General features: G+C 39.1%; 1 protein-coding gene across 4 annotated transcripts in view; it reads left to right on the forward strand.

The window, feature by feature from the left end:
- The window catches only part of C7 (complement C7), a 56,530-nt gene that overhangs the window by 18,365 nt on the left and 18,676 nt on the right, over window positions 1-19,489 (forward strand). For all 4 annotated transcript variants that reach the window (XM_081796105.1, XM_078445132.2, XM_078445134.2 and 1 more), the window contains 6 exons: window positions 4,987-5,157; window positions 7,654-7,897; window positions 10,037-10,147; window positions 13,687-13,853; window positions 16,318-16,546; window positions 18,438-18,609. In XM_081796105.1, the coding sequence (XP_081652231.1) occupies window positions 4,987-5,157; window positions 7,654-7,897; window positions 10,037-10,147; window positions 13,687-13,853; window positions 16,318-16,546; window positions 18,438-18,609 (1,094 nt within the window). The remainder of the gene's footprint in view (window positions 1-4,986; window positions 5,158-7,653; window positions 7,898-10,036; window positions 10,148-13,686; window positions 13,854-16,317; window positions 16,547-18,437; window positions 18,610-19,489) is intronic.

A 19,489-nucleotide genomic window follows, 5' to 3' on the forward strand; every position in this document is an offset into this window, starting at 1 on the left:
AATTGTGAGACCACGACTTGAGCTGAAACCAAGAGTTGGATGCTCAGCCGACTGAGCCACTGAGGCATCCCTGGATATCTGAGATTTCTAAATCTACCTTTTAAACCAGGAATAATTTAAATGATGATCAAAAAATAGCTCACATACCTTATATACTGTTCACTGTTTCAAGTGCTTAATGGATCTTCTTTTCTTTATAATAACCTAAAAAAAGTAGGCACTGTCATCTCTATTTTACAGTTGAGGAAACTGAAAGAAACAATGCTGAATGATTTACCCACAATCATAGAGGTAATAGATAACACACATGGATTCTGAACCCAAGAGTGTCTCCAGAACCCTTGTAACACACTATAGTTAAGTGGGGTTGGAGTATATATGAATTTGATATATACGGAATGAAACCGTAGAGAGAGAAAAATGGAAGCTGTGGGAGAGGGAATGAATAATGAATTTAATAAGTCCTTAGAAGAGGTGGGAAGGAATGCAATACAGAGAAGAGACAGAGAAGTTAGCTTTATTATTTTTGTTTGTTTGTTTGTTTTTGGAGGATAACTCAGTTTTTTTTTTAAATATAATTTATTATCAAGTTGGCTAACATACAGTGTATACAGTGTGCTCATGGTTTTGGGGGTAGATTTCTGTGATTTATCACTTATATACAACACCCAGTGCTCATCCCAACAAGTGCCCTCCTCAATGCCCATCACCCATTTTCCCCTCTCCTTTGCCCCTCCGCCATCAACCCTCAGTTTTTTCTCTGTATTTAAGAGTCTCTTATGGTTTGCCTCCCTCTCTGTTTGAAACTATTTTTTCCCCTTCCCTTCTCCCATGGTCTTCTGTTAAGTTTCCCAAGTTCCACATGTGAATGAAAACATATGATATCTGTCTTTCTCTGACTGACTTATTTCACTTAGCATAATATCCTCCAGTTCCATCCATGTTGTTGCAAATGGCAGGATTTCATTCTTTCTCATTGGCAAGTAGTATTCCATTGTATATATAAGCCACATCTTCTTTATCCATTTGTCAGTTGATGAACATTTGGACTCTTTCCATAATTTGGCTAATGTTGAAAGTGCTGCTATAAACATTGGGGTAAATGTGCCCTATGAATCAGCACTCCTGTATCCTTTGGATAAATTCATAGTATGCTATTGTTGGGTCGTAGGGCAGTTCTATTTTTAATTTTTTGAAGAACCTCCAGACTGTTTTCCAGAGTGACTGCACCAGCTTGCATTCCCACTAACAGTGCAAGATGGTTCCTGTTTCTCCACATCCTTGCCAACATCTGTTGGTTCCTGAATTGTTAATTTTAGCCGTTCTGACCAGTGTGAGGTGGTATCTCAGTGTGGTTTTGATTTGTATTTCCCTGATGATGAGTGATGTTGAGCATTTTTTCATGTGTCTGTTGCCATCTGGATGTCTTCTTTGGCAAAGTGTCTATTTGTGTCTTCTGCCCATTTCTTCACTGGGTTATTCATTTTCCGAGTGTTGAGTTTGATAAGTTCTTTATAGACTTTGGATACTAATTCTTTATCTGATATGTTATTTGCAAATATCTTCTCCCGTTCTGTCGGTTGCCTTTTAGTTTTGATGATTGTTTCCTTTACAGTGTATAAGCTTTTTAGCTTGATGAGGTCAAATAGTTCATTTTTGCTTTTATTTCCCTTGCCTTAGAAGATGTGTTGAGCAACAAATTGCCGCAGCTGAGGTCAAAGAGGTTGTTGCCTGGTTTCTTTTCTAGGGTTTTGATGGTTTCCTGTCTCACACTGAGGTCTTTCATCCATTTTGAGTTTATTTTTGTGTATGGTGTAAGAAAGTGGTCCAGTTTCATTCTTCTGCATGTTGCTGTCCCATTCTCCCAGCACCATTTACTAAAGAGACTGTTTTTTTTCCTATCGGATACTCTTTCCTGCTTTGTCAAAGATTAGTTAGCCATACATTTGTGGGTCCAATTCTGGATTCTCTGTTCTATTCCATTGGTTTATGTGTCTGTTTTTGTGCCAGTACCTTACTGTCTTGATGATTACAGCTTTGTAGTAGAGGCTAAAGTCTGGAATTGTGATGCCTCCTGCTTTGGTTTCCTTTTTCAACATTACTTTGGCTATTTGGGGTCTTTTGTGGTTCCATACAAATTTTAGGACTGTTTGTTCTAGCTTTGAGAAGAATGCTGGTGCAATTTCGATTGGAATTGCATGAAATGTGTAGATTTCTTTGGATAGTTGTGACATTTTAGCAATATTTGTTCTTCCAATCCAAGAGCATGGAATGTTTTTCCATTTCTTTATATCTTCTTCAATTTCCTTCATAGGTTTTCTATAGCTTTCAGCATACAGATATTTGAACAACTTTGGCTAAGTTTATTCCTATTTTATGGTTGTTGTGCAATTGTAAATGGGATCAATCAGAGAAGTTAGCTTTAGATGGAGGAGGGACACCTGTGGAAGAAAGGAAGAGGAGAAATGTAAATATGTTTGTCGATTTGTCAGCCAGAAATTTAGGAATCCTCTGTCTGGTAATGGGAATGTTTGTAAAGAAAGAGGTTAAGGTCATTTTCTGAAAGTGAGGAAAGTGGTTCTAAGATTGGGGGATTGAGGTAGGGGTTGAACTTTTGAAATAGGTACTGTAGAAAATGGGAAAGAAAGAGAACGGACTAAAGAAATATAGGGCTGCTGGACTGCATTGAGGGTTCCCCTGAGATCAGAAATCATGAATGGACTTACAGTGGTACCCATCTATAGCTGTGTGATTTTTCTATTGTAGTGCTAAGTAGCTTGGCTGTGAACATTGAACCAGGTTGGAATTCTGCCTGGCAAGCATGATGGCAGGGTCTATCTAGGCGAGGATGTTAAGTTCATTGATGAGAAACTTGAAGTCATGAACCATGAAGGCTATCCGAAAAAGAAAGAAGTGAAAAAAAGGAAGGTGCTGATAGGGAGAGAGAACGGAAACTAAGTTGAAGAACTTGCCTCTACAAAGTTGAATAATTGCTCTGGTGATGATAGTATGAGAGTCAAAAGAGTAATAGGTGGCAGACTGTAGGATGTTTGAGTTTGTGATTTTAGAGGAAGGATCGTCTGAGAGAATTCAGGATTCAAAGTTAGATGGGAAAGAGAGTATCAATTCAGGGTCATTTAAGAAAATCACATTAACTTGAAAAAGATGACTTGGCAGCCATATGTAGAGCAGACGAGAGTGAGGAGGTGCTGAACTAAATCATCTAAGAGGCTTATTTGCATGAATCGAGTATTTGAATTGTAGATCTGAAGATGAGGGAAAATAGGTTTTCTTTCTTTCTTTTTTTTTTTTACATCAAAAGGAAGATAGATAACTTCTCTTTCTTAAGAGAGAGAGAGAAATTAAATTGTGTGCCTATCTAAAACCTAATAGGACCAAAACAGTATCTAGTGGCTGCAGAAATCTCTAATAGCATTCTTATTAACGTCTTCTTTGTAGTCAATAATAAGACATATATTATCCATCTCAGCTTTGAGCTAAACTTATGCATTTGATTTTGAAATAGATCCATTTCATAATTTAATGAAAATAATGCCCTAATAAAAGATATGAATAAATCTATCTTTTCGTATCTTGTGGTGTGTTCTTAACATTCATGCATAATTTTGAACATGGGCAATGATAAAAGTAATATAATATTTTCTGGCATTTTCCTGATGAATTTCTTTCCAGTCTTTTTTTTTTTTTTTTTTTTTTTTGACTGGGGAATATACTTGCATTGATGTAATTAACAGTTATCACATTTATAACAGTTTCTCATTTAACATGAGTATTTCTCTTCATAGGCATCATTGAAAATGACTGCATAACAGTCTGTCATTTTCTTTCCTTTTAGGTTTGTGTTTAAAGTGTATCATACCCATCATTTTAATTTTCCCTGTGCTTTTTTATACTTCGATCTCAAACACAGATGTGTATGGATATATGCTAACAACACAAATGCTCGCGGAAACACAGTTACTCATTTGACTATTTTATATGGAGCAGACACGGTGAGAGGGAGTCCTCGTGCGTGTCTTGTTTTATTCTCGCGGTGATTGGCATTTGTTAGCAAATTAATTGCCCATGACTTTTAAAATTTTCGAGATTTTTGTGTCAAGATTCAGATTTATCTCCTTTCTTGAAAACAGATCGCCTGTCAGTGCTAGCACCTGTAGTTACACATGGTAACTGTATGATGGGTTCCTGCGTTGGTACCCCTTTTCCACAGTGCGTGTGTTCACTTCATCACCCTGCCTTCCCCTGGATGCCTCCAACATTTATATTACTTGCCAGCCCCCTGTAGGCATTTTATTTTGACACTTGATCTAGGATAAAGTAAGGGATAAATAAATGATTATCTTCTTCATCAGTGCTGGAGCTGTCATGACTCTGTTAGCCACATGTGACTATCCTGTTGCCTGCTTCAAAATTCTTGTGGGATGGCCTTTTCTTCTACTATCTATCACAGAAAAAAAAAAATCCAGTTTCAGCATTAATTAGAAAGTTATAGCTACTACTGGATCACATAGAACATTCCCAAAGTCCAAAAGATCTACATGCTTCAGATCACCGATTTGCATTTCTGTTCCCTTTTATTAGATGAAAAATCAAGAGCCAAGTGCTTTTCAGTTCTCTGTTAGTATGGTTTTGTTAATTTTCTGACTTCTGGCCTAGATGTTGACATTAAACAAAATGGGAGATGTTTGTACACAAATGTATTCTGTGAATCACTTGGGATTACCATTACTGAGACCATGTCTCCTGCTTAACAAAGAATAATTATAGAATGGACTCTATTCCTTATATTTATATGGGCCTGGTCACAATGAGAGCCACAGTTGTTTTGTGTCAATGAAGAGCTTTCTTTTTTTGGAGAGGATTGTGTAAAAAAAGTATTCACGTTAAAGGATCCATGGCAAAAGATTTTGGGTTATACCCAAGGCCTTGATTTAGTCACAACAAAACTTTTCATTTTCTTTATAGGTGAAGATAAATAATGATTTTAATTATGAATTTTACAACAGTAGCTGGTCTTATGTAAAACATACTTCAGCAGAATATACATCATCTAGTAAGAAACGCTCCTTTTTTAGATCTTCAGCATCTTCTTCGTATAGTCATATTTCACATAGCAATGAAATCCAAAAGCAAAAGGTTAGTATGAAACATGAGTTAACTTTTCCATATTTTACTGCTTAAGTATTTCTAACATTAACAAAAGTGTATTTACCAAAAGGATCAGCTTTCATTTTTAATTTTTTTTTTCAACGTTTTTTATTTATTTTTGGGACAGAGAGAGACAGAGCATGAACGGGGGAGGGGCAGAGAGAGAGGGAGACACAGAATCGGAAACAGGCTCCAGGCTCCGCGCCATCAGCCCAGAGCCTGACGCGGGGTTTGAACTCACGGACCGCAAGATCGTGACCTGGCTGAAGTCGGACGCTTAACCGACTGCGCCACCCAGGCGCCCCTCAGCTTTCATCTTTAAATTAGGGTAGTAGTGTCTCTTCTTCAAAGAGACAATGTAATATATTTCCTTAAGAGGTAACATTGTATCTTGTCAATTCTCTTGGATAATATATCTATTAATACTTTGTCTTCTTTCTTCTCTTTCTTTCTTTCTTTCTTTCTTTCTTTCTTTCTTTCTTTCTTTCGTCTATGACTAACCTGGGGCTGAAACTCACAACCTCAAGGTTAAGAGTTTCATGCTCCACTGACTGAGCCAGCCAGGCACCCCTATACTTTGTTTTTCTTATTAAAGTATTTTTACTTATTTGAAAATCTTAAAAAGCATTACTTTCAAATCTACTAGTGAAAATTTTCTTAAATTTCTAATTTATGATTGCTATACATGATTATATGTGTTATAGAATTGAAAAAATCCTGTTAATATATGCTTTCTAAACAGTAATGCTAGAATGTTTCTGAGAAGGTGCATAAAACTAAAAGATTTTAAAACACTTTGTTACTTTTGAGATACCACATTAAAAAAAATGTTATTTATTTATTTATTTATTTTGAGAGAGAGAGAGAGAGAGAGAGAGAGAATGCATGTGAGGGCACGGGGGTAAGAGGAGGGGCAGAGAGAGAGAATTCCAAGCAGGCTAAGTGCTGTCAGCACAAAACTGGATGTGGGGCTTGATCTCTCAAACTGTGAGATCATGACCTGAGCTGAAATCATGAGTTGGACGCTTAAGTGACTGGGCCACCTAGGTGCCCTGAGATACCAAAATTTTTATCTGAGGAAGTTAAAAAACTTATTTTTAGATAGTTTGTTGTCTTAAGATACTAAAATTTTTATCTTGGGCAATCTGAACAGTTGAGATGACTATGGGAATAAGAATTGTATAAACATTTATTGTATTTATATTATTGTTCACAGAAATTAGGATTTGATATAAGGTAGATCTGTCTTGGACATCATTAAAAGATGCTCAGGAAGTGTTTCAAAGACCTCATATCCACTACGGGGTATTTACCCAAAGAATACAAACACTAATTCGAAAAGATAGATGCACACCTATGTTTATTGCAACATTATTTACAATAGCCAAATTATGGAAGCAACCCAAGTGTCCACTGATAGATGAATGGGTAAAGAAGGTATATTATATATATACAATGGAATATTACTCAGGCATAAGGAAGAATGAAATCTTGCCATTTGCAACAACATGGATGGATCAAGAGAGTATAATGTTTAGTGAAATAAGTCATTCAGAGAAAGACAAATACCATATTATTTTACTCACATGTGGAATTTAAGAAAACAAACAACAGGGGCGCCTGGGTGGCTCGGTCGGTTAAGCGTCCGACTTTGGCTCAGGTCATGATCTCATGGTCCGTGAGTTCGAGCCCCACGTCAGGCTCTGTGCTGACTGCTCAGAGCCTGGAGCCTGTTTCAGATTCTGTGTATCCCTCTCTCTCTGCCCCTCCCCTGTTCATGCTCTGTCTCTCTCTTCTCAAAAATAAATAAACGTTTAAATAAATTAAAAAAAAAAAAAAGAAAACAAACAACAACGAAAAGAGACAAACAAAAAAACCAGACTCTTAACTGTAGAGAACAAACTGATGGTTATCAGAGGGGAGGCAGGTGGGGGGGGATGGGTAAAACAGGTGATGGGGATTAAGGTGTGCACTTGTGATGAGCACCAGGTGGCATATGGAATTGTTGAATCACTATATTGTACACCTGCAACTAATATAACATGGTATGTAAATTACACTAAAATTTAAAAAAAAAGCCTCATTATAAAGTGAGGAACCATAGTATGAGATATAAATTATATGTTCACCTTACCTATAAGTCATTGTCAATGTATACTCCTTAGGGACACATTATTTTATATACCTATTTGTGAGCTTGTTTAGTAGAGAATGAAGATGATGCTTTTTTTTCTAGTTGAGATTTTAAAGGCCATATATGTAAGAAATTACATATCACTCAGATATTCCTATTTGGCATTCCAAAAACTCTTTAGATTGCTTCAGGTGAGTGAGCCCAGAAAAGACCTCATCATGCATCAAAAATAAAAATTCATATAGTTTGGGTCGGAGGTGGCAGTTGATGGAGGCATTGAACACGAAAGTAATTTCACTGACTTTTTATCTTCAAACTAAAACTCCTTTTATTCTTCCTTCTTCCCATAGAGTCATCAATTATTGGTTGTCCAGAACACTGTGGAAGTGGCTCAGTTTATCAATAACAATCCAGAATTTTTACAACTTGCTGAGCCCTTCTGGAAGGAACTCTCCTACCTTCCCTCTCTGTATGACTACGGTGCCTACCGAAGATTAATCGACCAGTATGGGACACATTATCTGCAGTCTGGGTCCTTAGGAGGAGAGTACAAAATTCTATTTTATGTGGACCCAGAAAAAATCAAAGAAAGCGGTAGAGTATTAAAAAAATTTATTAACTACAAGCATTGCAGGAATTTTAATGGGGGAAATAACATGTAGTTAGCTTAAACTTTTAGAGATTTAAAGTATGACAAATAGAGATTAAATGGCAAAGGAATCCAAAGTGGTGTGAATCCATTATAATCTACTCAAACTCTTCAAACTGCCTACTCTTTTGGCTAGTACCCTGAAATGTGAGATAACCATCATCATTACTGGCTGTCTCCAGGAGGTATTGATTGGATTTTTAGAATACTTTTTAATGTTTTCCATTTCTCAGCTTAAGTAATATTCTTTGAGGAAAAGCTAATAAGGTATTATATTTCAGAAATCAAAATGTTTTAAAGAAGTATTTTATTTACCTCTGTTTGTTGCCACTCACATTCCTTTAAAAAAAACCTGCTCTGGATATCACAAGTTTGCTTACTACCTAATTCTTATAATAATGTCTTGAATTTATTGGATGCCTTTCTTACAAGAGGCAAGTTACATGTTAGCAATGATCCTCACTGCTACCCAGAGAGATGGCCACTATAATTCCTGTCCCACAGACTGAGACATGGAGAGTCAGTGTTAGATAAGACTCACCCAAGGGCATATGGGTTGTAAGGAGGTCTAACTTGCTCCCAAGTCAGCTGAACTTTTTCCTTATGCTATGTTGTTGCTAGAATGGCCTGCTTTTTGTTAGAATCAGTGCACACCACGGAGTTCATGATTTTTTGGACCCCATAGTAAGAGGACAGTCCTCACCATGTGTCCCAATGTGGGAGGGTAGAGGGTGGTATCTTAGTGTCCATTCCTTCTCTCCAAAGACCTTTTGACTGGTTTACTAATATTCCAAGTCAAACCTACTTCTTCCCAACTTTGTCCTTCAGCTGATGTCCACACTTCCTTCTCCATTCCAAATCACCTCTTCGGGGTCTTTCTCTTCAGTCAAGGCTCCCTTACAACCTTGGAGGAGAATAACACTTACTACATGAGATTCAGAGGAAATCTTGTAACCTTCCCTTGTGGGTGAATTACAATATTTTTCTATGTTTCCATTGGCTTTTTTTTTCCCCCAATGGGCTTAGTTTTTTTGTTACCAGTTAAGATTTAACTAGAATTTGAACTTTTCTAACTTCCCTGGTTGGAAATGATGTATAAGCACAAGTTTTTTTGTAGCAATGACAGGGACAATATTTCTTTGGAAAATTAATCCAGCAAGTGGCTTGATCTAAACTTAGTTTCACTGCCTCCCAACCATTTATTCCTTAGCACTTAAAGAAATGGGGGAGAATTTTATTAAAGCTTTCCAATTTGGTCAAAACATATTTTTTAAGTAAAAATTTTACTCTTGAGAAGTTTCTGTCCTTCCTAAAAATTCTAACTGAAATATAATCAAAACTCCTGAGATGTAATAGATCCCCCCCATTATTCCTTAAGAAATATTGAGATTATTACAATACAGTTAGCAAAATTATATAAGAAAAATATATTTCCACACTTATTATTTTCTATCCTTCTTTAAAAAATGCATTGGCAAAACTCCATTTGATAATGAGTAGAAATTGTTACATTCTGAGGTTATGAGTTATGGGAAGGAATTGTTAGAAACTAGAGATAGTAAACATATTAAAATCAAGAGATTGAGGCATTAGACCTGAGGTTTTAGGAATTAATTACTATAGAATCAGAACCCAGCTTTTGGGGTTTCCAGTAGGTGGACTGGGACCATCACATGCCTACTTTTATCTGTTTGCTTCATACTTGAGAAGCTGACTGTATGTGGGTCAAAGATATCACTGTTCCGGGTGTTCCTTCCACTGTTTCATGTAGAAATCACCCCAGTCTCCTCTCTCTGATCCAAGATAACAGAAGCCAAAATTTGCTGAATCATTTGAAAGTAAGTTTCAGACACACGATGCTTCATTCCTAAGTGTATGCATGTATGTGTTATTTTGTTTAATAACAAAAAAAATATTCCTTTTTCTGACCCTTGATCCTCCTACAGCACTTGAAAATGTCCCTATCATATCACTCTTGATTAGATGGCCACAATAGTAGAGTATCCCTATCCTCCCACCTGGCTGCATCTCAAAAGACGTGTTTAACAAATGCAGAAATAAAACCTTTAAAACTTTTCCCTCAGGTCTTAGTTCAACAGATATAAAGACATGTACTTCATCAAGTTTCAAATTTTTGTATTCGTCATCAAAGGGCAAATGCAAGGAGCTGGAAGATGCCTTAAAATCAGATTCAGGTAAATAAGAAGGGGGCAATTTGCATTACAAGCTTAATCTCCATCCCTCTCTCTTGTGGTTAATTCCTGGCCTCAAGGTCCTTTGAAATTTTAGCAGGTGTTCTATCTTGTGTTTTTAAAAATGTATTTGGTTATTTTTGCCTCTGCTCTCTCTTTCATATGTCATGACAGTGAGACACTGCCATGGAAAGTTCACTGGGTATCTCCTGGGCACTGTAGATGTGTCCTCAGCATAGACTACCTTTTCCACCTGCAGTGACAGTTGGCAATCCAGCCTAGAAAAAGGACACCAACAGGAGAGATTTAGTTCCACTCTGACATGGATGCTCAGATGCTGCTGCTGGTGGTGGTGGTGGTCGTGGTGATGGCAGAGGGAATGGGGAAGGTGGTGTGCTATTCTTTGAGTGCTTAGAAAGGAACTGGAAAAAAAAAAAAACTGATTTAGATTGTTTCTAGATGCCCTGTTAAGGAATTTGGATTTCATTCTGGTAACAAGGGGGTACCCTTAAAGGATTTAGTTCAGGAAGTGATTAAATGAAAGGTTACAAAGATAAAGTTGTAGAGAAAGAAGAGGGACTGAGAAGGGATAATCTGACAGGATAAGAATCAGTAAAGAGGTGCCTGGCTGCCTCAGTTTGGTAGAGCATGCAACTCTTGATCTCAGGGTCGTGAGTTTGGGCAAAAAGCCTACTTTAAAAAAAAAAAAAAAAAGAAGAACCAGAAAAGATCAGTAACATTAAAAATAAAGGAGAAAGAGAAGTCAATAAAGAGAAATTCTAGACAGAAGTTAAGTAAAAGAAGGGCTGGAGACTATTCATTGAATTTGGTGATTACAACTTAATTTGCCTTACAGTGAACTTCTTAGTGTGGTAGCAATGGACTGAGCAGGTACTAGAGCTTAAATTCTCGGTGACAGCATAAATTGGGGCAAAGGTGAAGACTGACCCAGATGCCAGAGTTCTTACTGAGGAAGTGGGGATTCTTGGGATATTGGCAGATAACTGTAGGAAGGAGGAAGACAGAGGAATGAAACCAGGTGTATTTACTCATTCACTTCCTTCATTCATCAACTGTTTATGGAGCCTGTGGTACATGCAAGGATTTGTTCTAGGCACTGGGGTACAAGCAGTGACATGCCAGAGAAAATGCCTGTCTTCGTGGAGTTGGCATGACAGAGGAGGAGGACATTTTTTTTTTTTTAATTTTTTAAAGTTTATTTATTTGAGAGAGAGAGAGGGGGATAGAGAGAGAGAATATTCATGGGCAGAGGAAGGGCAGAGAGAGAGGGAGAGAGAAAGAATCCCAATACAACGCTGATGTGGGGCTCGAAATCACAAACTGTTAGGTCATGGCCTGAGCCGAAATCAAGAGTCGGACACCCAACCGACTGAGCCACCCATGTGCCCCAGGAGGACATGCTTTTGAAAGAGATGGAAATATGGTGATCTGGAAATAGAGATGAGTGGGAGCTTTGGGAAGATAGAGACATCAGTTATCAGCTGGGCTGGCTACTGGAAGCTGCTCACTGATTTTATTCGATGTTGTGTTTAACGCACACATAGCACACATAGTTAGGTATTATTCATATTCTCATTATACAGACAGGGACTCCGAGTGACAGAAAGATTGCCCACGATCACGTTTGGTAAGCATCAGACATGAGATTCAAAGGCATGATGTGTGGCTTCACAGTCTGGGCTCCTGATTGTCGCACCACGCTGCTTGTCTAGGGGAAGAGGGCCAGAGGGAGCAGAGAGCTCCCTGAAGTATGGAGAGAGAGGCTACAGGCTTAAAAATAAAATTAAAACGGATTTCTCAGAATCTGTAATTCATAAACAGGTGTGCCAGGGCAGGCGGTGATTTCTCCAAGTTTACTATGCGCAGGGATTACCCGGGAAGTTGTTAAGATGCTGGTTCCAAGGCTCTCCTCCCAGCTGTTCTCTTAGCGGGTGTTGAAGCTCAGAAATGTGTAGTCACTCCAGATGATTCGGCTCCAGGTAGCGGAGGGACTGAACTTAGTTGTGATAAGCTGCCTTAAAAGGGTGACTGTGTGCATATCAAAACCAGAGCTAACAATGACAATGAGGACGCACTCCAGCAATTTGTCAAAAACACCGGGCTTTAATAATTTCTTTTTTTTTAAGTTTCTTTTTTTTAAAGTTTATTTATTTATTTTGAGAGAGAAACAGAGAGAGCAGGGGAGGGGCAGAGAAAGAGGGAAAGAGAGAGAATCCCAAGCAGGCTCTGCGCTGTCAGCACAGAGCCTGTCTCGGGGCTCCAACTCACAAACTGTGAGATCATGACCTGAGCCAGTCAGATGCTTAACAGACTGAGGCACCCAGGCACCCTAGGCTTTAATAATTTCTGATAAATGTACAGTTTTTGAATTTGCAAAATTTTACGAAATTGCAAAATTTCATTAAAAGAAATGAACTAAAGATCACCCCAAATCTGGTTTGCAAGTTAGGAATTTCCAGTCATGACCAGCATAAAAATCAATTACAAATGGAGACAAAAATATTTCTGAAATTATAAGGCACTTAAATGCAGAAAAGAATTTAATTGGTATTTACTGTTTAGAACACTTTTCATGTGTTAATGTATGCCTGTTAATTAATAGCTTTTTTTGCTTAGTTAATATTCCAGATGCAATGAACTCCCCCATTTATTTTTATTTTTATTAAAAAATTTTTTTTTAAATGTTTATTTTATTTTTGAGAGAGACAGACAGACAGACAAAGAGTGTGAGCGGGGTAGGGTCAGAGAGGGAGACACAGAATCCAAAACAATCTCCAGGCTCTGAGCTGTCAGCACAGAGCCCTATGTGGGGCTTGAAATCACAAACTGCGAGATCATGACCAGAGCCAAAGTTGGACGCTTAACCGACTGAGCCACCCAGGCGCCCCTAGCTGAACCATTTAGAAACACATTCCATGATGCTTCATCCCAAAATATATATTTATTTCCTAAGAAATAAGATAGTCTCCTGTATAACATAATGTTCTTATTATACTAAGAACATTAAGAATATGAACAATAATTCCCTAATATCATCTACTGTCAGGTAATGATTGTGTTTTTCTTTTCTTTTTCCTTTTAATAGATATTTTTGAGAGTCGTTTCAGATTTAGAGCACAATCGAGCAAAAAGTACGGAGAGTTTCCATATCCCCCTGTCAGAAACTAAGGCCTCCCCACTCTCAGCATCCTCCACTACGGGGGTGCATTTGTTCTAAGTGATGAATCTATGTTGACATATCATCACTGCCCAAAGTGCATAGTTTATGTTGCCATGTGTCTACCATGATAGTGTGATGTAGAGCAATTTCACTGTTCTAACAATCCTCCGTGCTCCAACTATTTACTCCTCCCACCCACCACTGCTGGCAATCATTGATGTTCTCATTGTGTCCATAGTTTGTCCTTTACCAGAATGGGATGGGTTGTGTTTTAGTACTTGAGAGACGTTTCACTTTTTTATTCTTCTCTTTGTTTCCTTTGTGCATCCTGACCTATTTCATTTGATTTCTCCTCGTATAGGAACTCAAAGCAATGTTCTGCGAGGGAACCCATTTGTCAGGGGGGGCAGTTCGGGCTTCGTGTCTGGCCTCAGTTTCCTGGAGCTGGACAATCCTGCTGGAAACAAAGAGCGATATGCTTCGTGGGCGGAATCTGTGACTGGTCTTCCCCAAGTCATAAAACAAAAGGTACGTCCTGCTCTGTTGAAAGCACACAAAGCAGACATGTTTATTCGCATTGGGAAAATGAGATTAAATCAAGGTGGTTAAACAGAGACAGCTGTAATTAGCATTTTTGTATCCCAATTATGTTTTGTATAGCAAAATGAGTGCATACATAATAATAAGAAACAGAAGATTCATTATCTTGCATGTCCATATTTCAATTGTAAAGGTTAAATGTCTTATAAATCCCAAGAGAAATTAGTAACAAAATTTGCATTTTAAGCTTTTGACCTAAATTTGATTATGTTTTCCTTGGTCTCTAATTCAGAGGAATTATAGATTCTTGCAAGAGGAAGGCATTTAGGCTTGTCTACTGTCTCATCAGATCACCTTTGTTCCTCTGGCCATGGCATGTAGGCTCTTGGAGACATGTAAATTAAAATAGAACAAATCTGACTGGCAAAATTTTAGGATGTTTTATTGATACAGTCAGTTCTGTCATAATGCTACGTATGTGTTCCTAAAATCAGACAGCTAGACAGAATTGCACAATGAAGACCCCCTGGCTTATGGGGAAAATGGATTAAGGACACAATACTCAAAAACTTGATCTATGACACTCATTAAAAAAAAATAGGCATCAGTAAAAACAATAGTATAGCTTTGTATGTGTTAAATTGTTAAGAAACGCATATATATTAATGTAGCACAATTCTTAGAAAAAGACTTGAAGCTTGCTGGGTGCTGGGTGGGTTAGAGCCTTTGAATTATTGGGAAGTGGTAGGAGGAGAGCTGCCAGAGGACAGACGGTTCCTGCATCAGATGTGGATGGGTGTTGGGGCGCCTGGGTGGCGCAGTCGGTTAAGCGTCCGACTTCAGCCAGGTCACGATCTCGTGGTCTGTGAGTTCGAGCCCCACGTCGGGCTCTGGGCTGATGGCTCGGAGCCTGGAGCCTGTTTCCGATTCTGTGTCTCCCTCTCTCTCTGCCCCTCCCCCGTTCATGCTCTGTCTCTCTCTGTCCCAAAAATAAATAAAAAACGTTGAAAAAAAAATTTTAGATGTGGATGGGTGTAGTATATTACACAGGCGGTGAACTGCATGGATGCTTGAAGTGTGTGTTTGTGTGTGTGTGTGTTTTGTGTATTCCTATGTTGGTTCAGTTGTGTCCACTTTTCTGGGTTCACCTGGGTTTTCTTACGGATGAAATTGTATGAAATTTGTGATATGCTCATGGTGTTCCCTAACACATCCATCCCAGTGGAACAAATTTACCCTTTCAAAACAAGTGCTATGGCAGAACTGATTCTATGTTCTATTCTCTGTCATGGGAGTCAAGAAATGTCTCAGGTGAAACTTGACTTGGACACATTTTATAATCCGCCCCCCCCCCCAAATTACAAAAGCTTCTTAAGCACCCTTCCAACACCATATCCACCCATTTGCCTCGAAGTAAGGGTAAAAGGAAGAAGCCAGTTTTCCTGGAAGGTCTTATAACGTGCCACCATCGATATTCACAATGACCTATTTTCAGTGCCAGTGCCCTGTTACAAATCTTAAAAAATTCTAAGTTGTTGATTAGGGAGGATCAGACATTCCTTCTCATTCGCAACTCTGCATTTCTCCACATAGGACTGTCACTATCATAGCTGTGCTAACTTATTATAGGTATACGTCCACGCAATGCCATCCAGTCAGTTCTTTTATAATGCAGCGTGAGAGAGTTTGGGCAGAGACGGAGGGAGATGTGGCTGGGTCTGTAAGTTATCCTCCTACTCCAGTGGTATGCTGTAGCCAGCTCAAGATGGACCCTCATAACAGCCAAAGGTGCCTATCTCTTCCCGACTCCATGGTCACTGGCATCCCAGTGGCAACCTGAAATCGGCCATGGGAAGAGTAGTTATACTGCAGAAATTGGCAAATGCTACAAATCAGAGCATTTTTGTTCTTAGGAGAGCAGATTGTTAAAGCTTAGCCAGCACATCTAGGGGCTCCAAGCTGCTTTTTATCAGACATATTCAACACAGAGAAGTAATGTCTGTCTATTTTAAATTTTGTCAGGAAGAAAGAGTCATGGTCTCTGCTAAGAGACATGTTAAGTCTCTTAGAGCTGGGTATTTAATCTTAAATTTAATTGCACTTGCTTCTTCACTGTAATTTAAGTGCATTTCCTTTTCTTCTGCCCTCTGCAAGGGTAGAAATGTACTTCCTTCAAAATAATCTTTCAATAACTAGAAAATGAATGTCCTGTTGGTTTTGAAAAGTTTTATGCAAGATACAAAAAATATTCCTTCCCTGTTCACTCCTATTTTTCCCTTTGTCTTGCAAAGAAAGTGAATTGCTTTCTTTTTATTTGAACAAGAAATAATTGGAATTAGGATGAGAGTGGCTTTTGATTTTTATTTTAATGGAGATTCAGCCTAAATGCCAGGAGAAAAATATTCTTGCCTAAAACCCCGATTTACTGACCATGATGTCTTTACCTGTATAGCTGACCCCTCTGTATGAGCTGGTAAAGGAAGTACCCTGTGCCTCTGTGAAAAGACTATACCTGAAGCGGGCTCTTGAGGAATATCTGGATGAATATGACCCCTGCCATTGTCAACCTTGTCAAAATGGCGGCATTGCCACCGTCGAGGGGACCCAGTGTCAGTGCCATTGCAAACCATACACGTTTGGTGTGGCTTGTGAGCAAGGAGTCCTCGTGGGAAATGAAGCAGGTCAGTGTGCTGAGTTTTTGCTAGTTATGCTGGACACTGTGAAAAAGGAATCACTCTTTCCCGCTGATCCCTGAGATCATGCTTCTTTGTGTATTAATTTAGTGTCTCCCTTCCTATTGCACTTCTGGGTTCTAGCAAGGGGGTTAAGGCCCTCTGCTGTCTCTGTTTTCCTGTCTTAACGAATAGACCCACCATGCCCTCCATTCCCTGTTCTCCATTAGAATAGATTAATGCCTAAAACACGTCTCTCTTTTATGCTATAGTCAGCTCATTGAGGTTTTGTCCTAACAGGTCTGTGCAGCTAGTGTGCACATGGCTTAACCTTTCCAATCGCAAGCTCTTTGAAATATCTCTATTTCTATTTTGTATTATGTTTTATCAATCAATTACTCACAAATACTTTCTGAACATCTGCTGAATGTGCTCAACTGAATGCTTGGTGCTTTAAAGGCACGTCAGTTCACACAGAACTGTGTGAAGTTTGACTTTATGAGTAGACAAAGTGTGGGACAGTTTTGTATTTATTTATATGCCTCTCTCCTCTAGAAAACTCATTTCTTAAGGTCAGGGCTGTGATTCCTTTTTTTTATTCCCAGAGCCCAACAAGGCTTGATTCATAGAAGTCACTTAACAAATATTTGATGAATGAATGAATACATGACTGAACTATGATTGCTTGTAGACAAGCGTCAGGAAAGCCTCCTTGCCTCCAAATGTCTTCCCAAGTAGCCTATCTGGTAAATTGAAATTCTACCACTTTGATTTCATTCCTTTGTGGCTTGGATTTCCTGTTATTTGATAAAATGGAAGCTCCCCCTGCTGGTAAGGATTGGGGTAGCGATCATAATATATCAAGCTATTGTTACCCCCTGTTAATATACTCAGAGGACTACTTTATTAACTCAATTTCTAATTATGGAAGAAAGCATAAGGAAACTCATTGGAAGATATAATCACATTAGTTTAGTTTTGGTGTGTATGATACTGAGGGGTGGGTGCCGAGTGGAGGGGAGACGGATGTAGGCTACACGGTAGAACTAGGTAAGGAGCAGTAAACAAAACCATCTATCAATTGGAAGTAATGTTTCAGGAGCATGGTCTCTGAGATCTGTTTGTAACCAGGAAAGCCAAGTTCTTAGAATATAGTGCAAGTTCTCTCTTGCCTACCCCAAGGTATATGATGGGGGAAAATTCTAAAAGCACCGCTGGTCATGAATCGGCCCTGAGTTGGAAGGTGGCCAGGCTGGGTTGAGGAAGTGCCTGCAGACTGAAGGATGTTGACAGGAGGTAAAAGCATTTCTCCTTCTTATGCATTTCTTCATTTTGTACAGTGCCAGCTCTGAGGTTGGCAGTCTGGAACCCAGTAGATTATGTTCTTCTCATGCCCAACCATGGCTTTTCCAATAAAAATGTTAACAGTAGGAACTGCTGTAATGAGAGGAGCCTGGACTCGGCCATAAGACCATGTTGCTGCCTGGACAGGACTCTTGGCAGCCATTGCAGCACCGGACATGACATTTAACCCCCTTGCCTTAGATCCCATACCTATCAAATGAGAATGGTAACAGATTTCCTGCCCACCCGGATTCATTCTTGTGAGAAGTAAATGAATGGCATGAGGTATGACAAAATGCTCTGAAACAGTTCTAAAATAGTAAACAAATTTAAGATATAATTGCAAGAAGTTCGTTGATGCAGCCTTAATATCAACAAACCCAGTCAATGTGCAGAGACATTATGGTCATTGAAGAAGACCTCCTGAACAGAGTGAAGGTAGTATGTGCCCAGACTGTCTCCTCCCTCAATAACTGCCTGAGCACGAAGCTTAATACTAGACTCTGAAATCTTTCTCTCCAAGTACTTTCTGAACAGTCTTTCTCTTATCTTACAGGAGGGGTTGATGGAGGTTGGAGTTGCTGGTCCTCTTGGGGCCCCTGCATTCAAGGGAAGAAATCAAGGAGCCGAGAATGTAATAACCCACCTCCCAGTGGAGGCGGGCAGTCCTGTATTGGAGAGCCAACAGAAAGCAGGCAATGCGAGGAGGAGGAACTCCAGCATTTGCGGTAATGGTGACCAGATCTCCTGGCAATTGCATAGAATAGAGTGCCCTCTGCAGGAAGCGTGGAATATGTGATTGCTGCTATTAAAAGATTTAAAAATTAAATGGCGATTTTTATCAGTGACTTTGCCTTTAGCAGTGGGATCAGTTGAAGGAAGAAGGCATGTGTGGACAGCTTGCACTTGTGTGTTTCAAGTTTTTCTGATACAGATGTTACAAAAGGCTGGTAACTAGAAGGTCATCTGCCCAAGGGGATCTGAGCAGCAGCTTTGGCATCAAGCAAATCTGCCACTTTGCTGTGTGACCTTGGTAACACCTCTAAAATTAGTATAATCATAGAAGGTAAAACAATAGTAAAATGTCAGAATTAAATGAGATTCAGCATAGAAAGTGATTAGCACAGTGCCCAGCACATAGTAAGCATTGATTAATAGTTGTATTACTCTTCAGATATACCAATCCTATTCATTCATTTATTCATGTATTCATGTATTCATGTATTCATGTATTCATTCATTCATTCATTCATGATTAAGCATAAAGCCAGATGCTCTAGATGGCTAATATCTTCACTGATTAGCCCAGTTGTCGGACACCAACTTCCCATTTGCTGGGACCTTGCAAATTCATCAAGTCTCCTGACTAGGAAGCTGGCAAGCATATGGAATTACTTTAGGAGGAGAAGCTATCTTCGGGGCACATATCTCTGGGAGGATGAGAGTCTCCGGCAGAGGAGGCCTCTATGGACTGGGCTTCTTTTCCCGGCCACTAGACATGAAGCTGGAAGGAAAGGAGCATCCTACGGAGGCACTGGAAGAATTCTCACTCTTCTTGGTGCTTGGAGGGAGAGAATGTTCTCCTCCTCCTGCTCAGTACAAAGAGGA

This window comes from Panthera onca, chromosome A1 (genome assembly GCF_046562875.1).
Source record: "Panthera onca isolate mPanOnc1 chromosome A1, mPanOnc1 haplotype 2, whole genome shotgun sequence".
NCBI classification, from domain to species: domain Eukaryota; kingdom Metazoa; phylum Chordata; class Mammalia; order Carnivora; family Felidae; genus Panthera; species Panthera onca.